The sequence below is a fragment of the Monopterus albus genome, unplaced genomic scaffold (genome assembly GCF_001952655.1).
Source record: "Monopterus albus unplaced genomic scaffold, M_albus_1.0 scaffold209.1, whole genome shotgun sequence".
Lineage (NCBI taxonomy): Eukaryota > Metazoa > Chordata > Actinopteri > Synbranchiformes > Synbranchidae > Monopterus > Monopterus albus.
In genome coordinates this window covers 939,143-950,077 of record NW_018128089.1, presented here as the reverse complement: position 1 = coordinate 950,077, position 10,935 = coordinate 939,143, and the positions used below count along the sequence as shown (strand labels likewise).

Sequence of the window (10,935 nt, the reverse complement as noted above, 5' to 3'; positions counted from 1 at the left end):
TCCTGTGGTGACTGAGGTCAGTCAGGCTGGAGCAGCGTGAGTGACCTGTGCTATAACCTGGAGGGAGAGAAGAGTAAAGGAGCTGAATAAAATGTGCATATTTTGACTTGCAACAGAAGCAGTTGTGTGGTTTTGGCTCAAATTTGCATGTAAAGGAGAATACAGGTAGGTAAATGCTGCTGTCTTCAGTCTCATCAACATTGACCTTTTCTGTCCCGCTTTGTTTTTAATGTAATTATAAACAATCCTCTGAAAATTACATATATTGTAGATTTTTGAAGTGAAAAGTAAATCCAACTCCAAAGCAGCAAACAGACATTAAAATGAGCTGTTCTCCAGATGTCAACACACCTTCCTGTGAGACTGTCCTATAAAAAAATAAAAGACTCAACAGGTCATTTGTGCCAGCAGGTTATCACAAGCAATAGTTGCGTATTATGGTTTGGCCACCTCTAGTGACCTTAGAAATGAAAATACGAGCAAAGGAGGAAGTTAGGTGTGTAGTGTCCAAGTCCACAGCAGACATTTTGAAGAGATGCGTTATCCTGAGGAACTCAGAATATTGATAATGAAAAAACTAACTTCGATTCCAGGCATTGAGAAGCCACCAGAAATAACCTGATTGTCTGCTAAGTTTCAGCTCGAAGACTGATTCATGCAAACTGCCCTCTGAGCACACACTACCTCTCCTTATCCAATGGAGAGCCCAGATTCTGTCTCCACAGACCGACCCCCCCCGTGACCTTTACTTCACTAGGCCCATCTCTCCTTATCCCCCTGTCTCCACACTGGAATGTGGAAAAACCACCATAAACTAGGCTTAATACTCTCTTTTATGGACAAGGACACGTAATTGAGATTTGAAAATAGGAAATTGTCTTAACCAAAAGTTGTGTAAAATATTTACAAAAAAATTGGAAAGTCAAGCTGATAAATGATTCCTGAACCCGTTTATATGAAAATGTTTCCAAGAGGCTTGATTTTAAATTTGCTTATTATCTTTAAGATGCTTGATCAATCAAGCACCAGAGACCTTATGTGAATCTTGTCATCCTAACTTCCTCAGTACTGCTCAAAAGATTAGTTAGGAAATTGTTTTGATTCCTAAATTTTAATGGTTGTGTGCTGATAATCGATTGCTTTTCTTTTATCCAGTTAACCTTCCTCCTATCATTTGAAAATACCATTTCTTACTTTGCCTGGATGCTTAGACTGTTACTTCTGTGTTTAAGATTGTTCACATATTTCGCTTGTGATTTATTTATTTATTTATTTTTTTGCTTCATACCAGCCATGGTAGAGAAAAGTATGAACTGCATAAGATCTGATTCATAAAATGTGCTTAAAAGATTAATCTCATTCTGTTGCATCTGTACGTTAGCCATGAACCTTTTACAGTGCGATCCTAAAGGACCAATCAAACTCCCAGCCGGGGGGGGGCTCCAACTGGTAGACTCATTACCCATCAGGCAAAGCCAAATAGCCGAGTCAGCGTATGCCTACACAAGTCACTGCCGCTCCTTGCTCTCAGAACAGAGAATGAACACAGTGAACAGAAGCTTGCATGCATTTGCATCTCGCGTCAGTCTTGTGTTAAGATCACGTTTATTTAGATTGTGTGCAGATCATCACAAGAAGGTGTTTTTTTTTTAGCAATGTATAGTGATTTTTTTTTTTTTATCTATTTCTGTTAACTGGCAGGAAGCCAACCTGGAGTAAATGTGTGCCAATAATGAATGGCTCTTCAGCCAAAGTCTGTACAACAAAAGCGAGTTTTATTTAAGCCGAATCCTTTGTTAAACTATAGATGCCATCAGAATGCTCCTGTTACAGTCAGTTTAATTTAAACATGTTTTTCCTTTGAGACATCAACAAATGTCAAATGCAGAAGGACCCTGGTGAAGCCAGTGTCCTGGTGAAATCACCTAAGAAGCAGGTCCCCTTGAGTGCGCCTGACCAAATCTGTCGGACCAATTGCCCTGAGTCTCAAGCTCAGGACCATCTCAGAACTCCGTACTTAGTTCAACTGGAGCCCAAAAAGGCTCCAAACCAGTGCTTCTCTTCTCATGGCCCCGTAAGCCCTGCCAACAGCTAAGTACAACCTGGTAGACTGTTTCATGAAAACCGTAGTTATTACCAAATTAAGGTCTCTAACATAATTGTTCCCCCCCCCAGATTTGGGTCTAAACCCAGAATTTAGATCCTGACTCTATCTTATCGTTCTCCGCCATTGCTAATAAGACACCAATTATTCTATATGCATCTTTAGTTCCAGTAAGTAAGTCAGTGAACTGTCAGATTAATTATTCAGATTAAGATTCATGCTGATAAATAATAGACTACATTTTAGTTAGTCCCTGTGACCAGACTTGATGTTCATAATCTAATGTCTAATGTGTTGTGTAATTTTCAAGTAGTTTGTTCCTAAACATGACATTTTAATAATTGTAACTGCATGTTTATTGCAGTTTCCATGTCTATTACATAAATCTCACTGACCATGCAGTTAATTTTAAAGTGTGTGTAGTTTGTGTTGTGTAGCCATAAACTCCATTGTGCACTTTGTTTTGGACTGTAGCTTCTCCATTTCCAAGGGGTTTCTGTGGGCTCCTCCGTTTGCTTTTTTGTACATACATGATTGAACACGCATAGATGGATAACATTCAGGTTGAAGTAATCAGCCTAACAGAGCAACTTGGCGCTCCTAGCATGATGAAGACGTGAGCCTGAGGATAGCGTGAGGGAGGAAAACTCTCCAACCTGATATCTTGCTGTGTTGACTGGCATAGCTGGAGCTGCGGAAATGACCAGCTTGAAAGACCTCGTCTCGGCTGGACACACTCACTTTCTCCTCAGGCAGCCCTACAGTAACAACACAAACATCAACACATAAGAAAGACAGACATAGACATTCACAAAATGGGGACTTTAGTGAGGGGACCAGAGGCAGACATCACATCTCTGCAAGTTTGTGTTCTGCTTGTTCATCAGCTGTTTGATAAACCGCTCATTCAGTCTCTGTTGCTGGCTGATTGTTGCACTGTGGAGTGATCCTACTCTCCCTCTGCTCAGCTGAGTGTTTGGGAGAGGAGTGTAGCCTCTCCCTCCTCTAAACAGACTGACACAGCACAAAATACAATGGAGAAAGCAAAGCAGAACAGTCCGTGTCAACCTTTGAGGTTATGGCACGTGACGGTTAAGGGAAGCATGGGGTGCACTGCTTGTTCTGACAGTGGAAATGTATCTATAATGCACAGCTGGAACACTGGGGTCCTCGCTGACAGACTACTGTGCTCTGAACAAGATGTTGCTGCCTGCTAATAGAGCTAGCTTGGTCAGATAATAAGCACTTGCATCTCTGAAAACGTCAAAACACAATTTTAAATTGGTATTACTTGGACAGATTGACCACATACTTTCAGTCCAAGCGGTCACTTTGTCACGTGAAAAAAAATGTCACAACACAACTTGATAAAGTGGCGTAATACCAGTCCTAGGGTGAAAATGAGCCTGGCTCCAAATCTCTGCCATCAGGTGAGAGCCCGATGGCAGAGATTTGTAATCAATTTTTCTGTTGGCCATACCCTACCTCTCAAACATTTCTTCAAAATCTATTCGTTACTTTTTGAGTTAAGCTGTTAACAAACTGGCAAAACAAAACCCCCGCCCTTGGCAGAGGTAGTAGTGAGTAGTTACCTGAGCTTCGTGCTGATGGCTGTCGGGGGTTGAAGGTGTGAGGTCCTTCCATAATGCCCCCTAGTGGCTGCACTGCAGGGTCAGTGCTCTCTCCCTTGCAGTCCAGCTGCAGGTTGGGGTCCTCATCTCCACTGGTTACAGATTTGGCTGTGCTGGGAGGCCTGATGGTGAAATGCATGCAAGGCAAATAAGTGGCTTGAGGTGAAAGTCAGAGGTGCTTGCTGGAGTTCAGAAAAAACAGTTGGTCATTGTTTGGCCTGCTGATTTGGCCTGCTTATTAGCAGTCCACAGTCACAATGTGCATTTCATGTTGAGAGCATTAGCTTACCTCGCTAATCTGTTGAGTAAATGTTCATAAATCCATTTATCATGCTTCATGTTGCACTATCACCATTTTTTGACTTTCTGAGCCTTAATGCTGTAATGTCTCATCAGCATGGTTCTTATATTTCTGGAACACTGACACTCAACTCAGTCCCTTCATATACTGATATTTGCCTTATGGTGAAAGCCTGTTACCAGACAATGCCATTGAAGTGGAGGACATCAATGATTGGTGTTGGGACGGAACAGTTTTCTGTCAGACTCTGAAAACCCACGGAGGTACTTACATTTTAAAACAGGGATCTCCAGACAGAAGAGTCATTCCAATAGTTACCTATTAAACAAATACAGATGTCACTAAACCTTAGTGCTGATCAATTCAGTGTGTGTGTATTGTATGTGTCTGCCCTACCTTGAGGACAGAGTTGTCCTGCCGAGTGTTTTTGGTATCGTAACCCTCCAGGATGCAGCAGCGAACAGTGGAACCTGATCCAGCGAACTCAGCAATGTTGAGATCAGCAAAACCTAGCTGGAGACAGGCGGACAGACGAGTTTTATACAGATCTGAATCAGCAAGAAAGGTTCTTCCTGGAGCACTTTTTAACCACCTTTTTGGTTAGGGTTTTATATGTTCTGTCCACATACAGTACATCACACTCAATCAGTCCTGTTGTGTGAGGAAGTGAGTGAAGGGAAACGGAAGAGTGACTTGAGGTAGAAGTCAATAACCTTCTTTAACCTTCTTTTCTGCCCATTCAGCATTGTTTTCTTCAAAAAGGGCCACAGTTTGTGTTGGTGCTGATGTCTCCATTGTCATTATCGTCCCTGATAACTTATTAAATTAGTGGTGGAAATTAGCTAAGTACATTTACTCAAGTACTGTATTTACTGTAAACATAATTTTGAGTATTTTCATTTTCTACTACTTCCTACTTTGATTTCACTACATCTTAGAGGCAAATATCATACTTTTTCTGCACTACATTGATTTGATAACTTTTACATTTCAGAATCAGACAAATAAAACAAGACTTTGATTCCTGATTGGAAATTCACCAGCTACCCAGCAGTGATTCCCATTATAAGCATATAAGGTAGTGAACATTAGTTCCACCTTTACCAACTGCAACATTACATGTGATGCATTAATAATTGTACTCAATATTATGGTATACATTAATGTGAAATGTGCCACTCTGTAAAGTGAGTATTTTACTTTTGTACTTTTAAGTATATTTTACCTTTTACTGAAGTAAAAGTTTGTATCTTGATTAAAATATAAATTTGAATGCAGTACTTGTATGTGTAACAGTATTTTTTTCACACTATGATTTTGCTGCTTGAATTGAAGCAAAGAATTTGAGTACTTCTGCCATCACTCCATACGAGTACAAATTCATCCCATGTGTGCTTCTAATGAATCTGAAAATATCATTAAACCCATCAAAATGGTTTGCTGAGAAGGATGGCATTTCTGCAAAGTTGCAGCTGAAAATCTGAAGTACAATAACTTGATGATCACAGACTGATAGAAAACAACTATCTCTTCAACTAGTTATCTCTTTAAGCCAGTTTCCACTTGGTGTGTCCATCTACCCCTTCAGTCAAGATATCAAGAATGGTCACAAAAGGTATCCTGACAACAGTGGGTCAGACTGGAATGAAAGTTGCTGTGGGTATGTATGTTCCCACAGTATGATGTATTTTCTATGTATATGTCATGACCTCTTGATCAGCCTTCTAATTCCATTATAAGCCCAAATACCCATATGTAGTATTGGGATAAACTGCCATGACATTTCCTCAGCTCATTCGTGCTCCCCAGAGGAGACACCTTTTTGAACAGGACAGACTTGGTGTTTTCCTCCTGTGCCATTCTCAACTTTGTACACAAGTCACCTAAACTAAACAGCAAACTGTTAAAAAATTTGCTGGACACAAACATGCTCACACATTAAATGAAACAATGTTCTCACCAGCTGAATGTTTCTAGCAGTTGGGACCAGTTCAACCAAAAAGTCATTTTATTTTTCCTGATTAACTCGATGTTCACTTACTAGCTGAAGACTGCATCTTATAGCTGTCAGCTGTTATGTCAATAACTCCGTCTTCATCACATGACATACAGTATCTGTGCTTTCTGAGCTATAAACATTTGATCTCCATGACAACTGAACAAACTCCAAACCGCTGGCAAGGACAGTGAGCCCCTGTTAAAAAGCTCTGTAAATAGTTAATGCATTGGCCTTGTTAGGTTTTGTGGTGTGGTGGTGGTGACAGCAGTGTTTGTTCTGCTTCCTGTCTTGTGGGACAATCATCTCTCCTCCCCTCAGGACAAATTACATTTTTGAGCCTGACTACCGGGTTTAGCCTGATAATCAGAATAAGGTGCCATTTCATTTTACTTTATTATTCATTGTTGATTCTTTTTATTTGTGAAGTGTGGTTTATTTTACCAGTAGTGACAGTTGCAGTTGCTCAGAGCAGCTAAATGTTATGGTTTGTGGTCTGGCTTCCTGTTTTTATTGTGATTAGACTTCCTGTCCTATGTCACGTCACTTGCCCCAGCTTTACTCCGGTCACAATCACCATTTATTGTTTCCACCTGTTGTTTAGCCCCCGGTGTTCTCCCTATATATCCTCCTCCCTTTCCTCAGTCTGGATGCTGGTTCATTTGGTCTCTATGCCTCGTTGTCCCTGTCATTTGTGTATCTGCTCATCACACCCTGCTTGTTCCCAAGACTCAGTGAGTGTCTCCTGATTTGTTTGCCACTCAGCAACTCTTGGACTCTTTGCCTAGCCTTGCCTATGGACTCTGCACTTACCTGCCATCTTGGATTTTGGTGTGTCCCATTAGTTTTGTGTGTTTTCAGTTTATGATATAGCTCCCTGACTGTACCGTTTAGTTGTAGTTTTCTGTGGCAGTCTTTGTGTTGCTTTGTCAGGTCAAGCCCCTTAGTTGTTTTGCTTGTTTCTTTGTTCCGTATCAGTTATATTAAATCTAACACTAACATTTGCCATGGCATGCAGTTACAGTATTTCTCTAAAGTCACACAGTTACTGTGAGACTGTCCTATAAAAATCAACTCTATTCGCTGTATCTGGCTACTGGTTATTATGACTGTTACGTGTTATAGTTTGATAACATCTATTGACTATATAGTAATTATGACAAAAGAAAAGGAGTAATTAACATGACAATATATAGAGGCACAAAGTGATGATTAAGAGGAGGCTGGGGCGTATGGCCAGGTAAACAAAACACAAGGCTTTCTCTGACGAGTGAGGATCAAATCTAGTGTGTGGTTTTGTTCCTAAATGTAAACCAGTAATATTTATTAGTAAACATAACCACGTAGTGTTTGTGGCAAAATGTAATGAAAACGTGAAGGTTTCATAATTATGTTATTGTTAAGCAGTATCTGACCCAGCTCACTTGTAATGGCAGTCACCTCTGAGAGCCAGGTCAGCTCAGCTGGCCAACTACTGACACTGTTCTACTAAAATTGTCTAACAAAAGAAAATTATTAACAATTCCAGTGAGTCTGTAACTATATTATCACAAACACCAGTACAGGTTCTGCATGGTGTAGGAGTGAAGGCAAGTCGACAGTGTCATCAGGTGGGCACCCTCTCACTAACTGGTGTTTGTTGACTTGGGCCCACAACACCACGAAGGCTCAACAGTCTGTTTCAGTGTCCTAGAACCACACCACTCTTTGCCTGCACCCACACACCCAACACAATCCTGAATATCAACATATGCTGGCAGTGAAATCTAATTTGAATCGATCCATTTGTTTATTTATTTTATATATTACAGATATCTGGAACTTTTTTTTCATCAGTGGGATTCAAGAAACTTAAACGACTCCATTTGAAATTATAGGATAATTATTACAAGTAATGAGTACATAGTGTAAAAATGTGGGCTTTAAATCAAAACTTTTTGTTACTTTGTTTTTTTTATCTTTTTCAGGGTGCAGGATATTGAATTTGTTGAAGAATAAAAGATGTGTGCACTCAGTAGTGACAATATTTGAAGGCCTTTACATGACATATGTTTGTTCATAATTCATAAATTTAATTCAAGTTTATGGGATATTAAAATATGAATGTGAACCATTTTATGTTATGTTGAGCAAGTGTAATTAAGCAAGTAAGTTGCAAGTTGTGCATTTTGTCTTTGCTATATTTTTCAGTCTTGTTATATTTAACTGTAATAAATGTTGCTACCTGTAGGGTCGCTAGCAAAGCCTTAGACTAGTTTCAGTCTAGTAGTAGTAGTAGTAGTAGTAGTAGTAGTAAACACAGAACGATCTGTAAGTGACCATTTCACACAGTCTGACTGTGGCCTGTTTTATGCCTCTATAACACACCCCTGTGTTGCTGGCATGGTTGAGCATTTAGCACAACTTTTATCATCACCGATACGGTAAATGTCTGTTGTATAAAGGAAGCTAGGTTCTCTTGGTTTATGATCTCAAAGTTCAAACTTAGTCACTGTAAGTTGTACAGGTTTAATATAGCATATATATCAACATAGCTGATAATCAGAAAATAAACTTACTTTTGAGAAGGCCTTTCCTCCTTTGAGCTCCTGGAAACAATACAGAGCAAAAAGTAAATGACCAAAATCTGACGACTGTAACAAACTTGTTACATTGGGATTGTACTGTATTTTGGTTTACCTTGCGTACAGAGACCCTGCAGATGCAGGGGTCCAACACTCCAGTGATTGGATTAGCGCTCATTTTACACACAAAAGAGAACTTCTTCTTCCATCGAACGCAGTTTTGCTGCACCTCCTCCCTGTGTGCGCGCGCACACACACACACACACACACAATAGTTAGGATAGACTGTCTAGGAAGACAAATGTTTACAGCATACAGTTTAATGTAAAACTATCTGTGTATAGATGCAAACAAAAAGCTCAACAACCCCTCTGACAATAAAGTTATAATCCCATAGGGGACTGTCTACATCTGGGCTCCCTGAACCGTGAGGCCCTTTTTCTCTATTTATGGTGCCTATGGTTGCACTTCTTGCAAAGGATAAACCAGGTTTACAGATTACATCACATTTTTTATATAACATGACAAAAAATATTAGTCTAATCTGTGGTGGTCTATATGTAATGACAAAGATTAATAATTATTTTAGATTAGATTCAACTTGTACATTACACATGTACAAGGCAATGAAATAGAGTTTAGCATCTAACCAGAAGTACAACAGCAGTGCAGAGTGTGCAGTATCTACAGTATGTACAGTCAGTACTAATTTACCGATAGATATGTACAATTGATATTTACAGTAGGATATGTAAGGTAATGTACAATATACAACAGACTATGGATTTAAATTATAAGTAATGGGTAATGTACAATAAGTATATAACACTAGTGCAATGGGATAAAATGGAATGAAATAGTGCAGAATAAGAAGATAACATTACGTTACATGAGTTAACAGTTCAGTGGATGTAAATAGTGAAAAAAAAAATACAGTATCTGCATATGTACAGTGCAATGAATAACAGAGCAGTATTCTGTGAGCATGTGCAAATTAACAGATCACTTCAGTGTTACAGGTAACCGAAGTGTATTGCATTAGTCCCAGGAGGAGAGATAAGAAGGTGTGAGGTGTGTGTGTGTGTGTGTAATAGAAGAAGGTGGGGGGGGTCAACGGGGGACAGAGTTCAGTAAGGAGACAGCTGTGGGGAAGAAGCTGTTCCTGAGTCTAATGGTTTTGGTCTGGAAGCTCCTGAAGCGCCTCCCAGAGGGCAGGAGGTCAAACAGTTTGTAGGCAGGGTGAGAGGAGTCCTTGAGAATGCTGCGAGCACGTTGGAGACAGCGTTCCCTGTGGACACCCTCAATGGCTGGAAGTGGAGTCTCTGTGATTCGTTGGGCGGTTTTCAAACTCTTCTCGTTTGCGACAGCGCTGTGTGTATATTGTGTCGACAGCAAACAGTTCAGTCCCAGTGACCCCTTCTGCAGTCTTTATGACCCTTTGAAGAGCCTTCCTCTCTGCCTGTATGGTGTTACCATACCAGACTGTGATGCCAGTGGTGAGGACGCTCTCTACCAGTCTTCTATAAGCCTGGGTGAGGGGGCGACAGTTCAGACCAGGGGCCCGTTTCAAGAAGGAGGTTTTGTTGAAACTCTGGATTTGTTAACCCCAAAATGAGGAAAACTCAGAGTTTTCGGTTCCAGAAACGGAGGTAACTTAAACCTGTGAAAGCGGGGTAAGTTAAACCCGTTTCAAAAAGAGAGGTAATCTAAACTCAGAGTCAGTTACTATGGCAACTTACTCTGTGAACCTAACCTGGTTGGGAGCAGGTTTTGTTCGGGAAACCCAGAGTTTCCTCCGGTCTCCGCCCCTTTTTAAAGTGAAAGGTGTTTAAATAGGCCTACCTCATTTAATCTTTCAGTACATTCATAGATTGCACATGTTTCCCTCACGCAGAGACCAAAATGGCGTGTCCATTCATAGAGGATCCTGTAGATGAGGACGCTGTATTAATTCGCAGGGAATTGAATTTACGTCGGGAGAGGATATTGAGGCCACGAGTTGATTTTTTGTCATATCCCCATGTATTTTTATTTGAGCGGTACCGTTTTTCTAGAGAGTCCATAACATACAGTATATCAATAATCTTATTGATTGATTTTGATTTGATTTGATTTATTCTTTCAAACATGTAGAAACAAATGATATCAACACACACACATAATTTACACAAATCCAACCAATGCTAATCAAGAATCAGTTTGCTTATACCAGCACATGTTTGAATGGAGTAGGAAGAAGTCAGACTTATCCAGTCCTACCCCATGACATCATCTTATACAAAAAATTTCATGCATCATTGGCTGCAAGCAGTATCTCTACATAGTTGATTCTCTTCTTC

The 10,935-nt window shown here is 40.1% G+C and overlaps 1 protein-coding gene across 1 annotated transcript in view; it reads right to left on the bottom strand.

The window, feature by feature from the left end:
* Positions 1-10,935, bottom strand: part of eeig1b (estrogen-induced osteoclastogenesis regulator 1b) — a 21,615-nt gene that overhangs the window by 5,350 nt on the left and 5,330 nt on the right. The window contains exons 2-8 of the mRNA XM_020618703.1: positions 8,712-8,832; positions 8,591-8,620; positions 4,433-4,549; positions 4,308-4,354; positions 3,697-3,857; positions 2,761-2,862; positions 2-57 (exon numbers count right to left, since the gene is read on the bottom strand). Coding sequence (XP_020474359.1) covers positions 2-57; positions 2,761-2,862; positions 3,697-3,857; positions 4,308-4,354; positions 4,433-4,549; positions 8,591-8,620; positions 8,712-8,832 — 634 coding nt within the window. The remainder of the gene's footprint in view (position 1; positions 58-2,760; positions 2,863-3,696; positions 3,858-4,307; positions 4,355-4,432; positions 4,550-8,590; positions 8,621-8,711; positions 8,833-10,935) is intronic.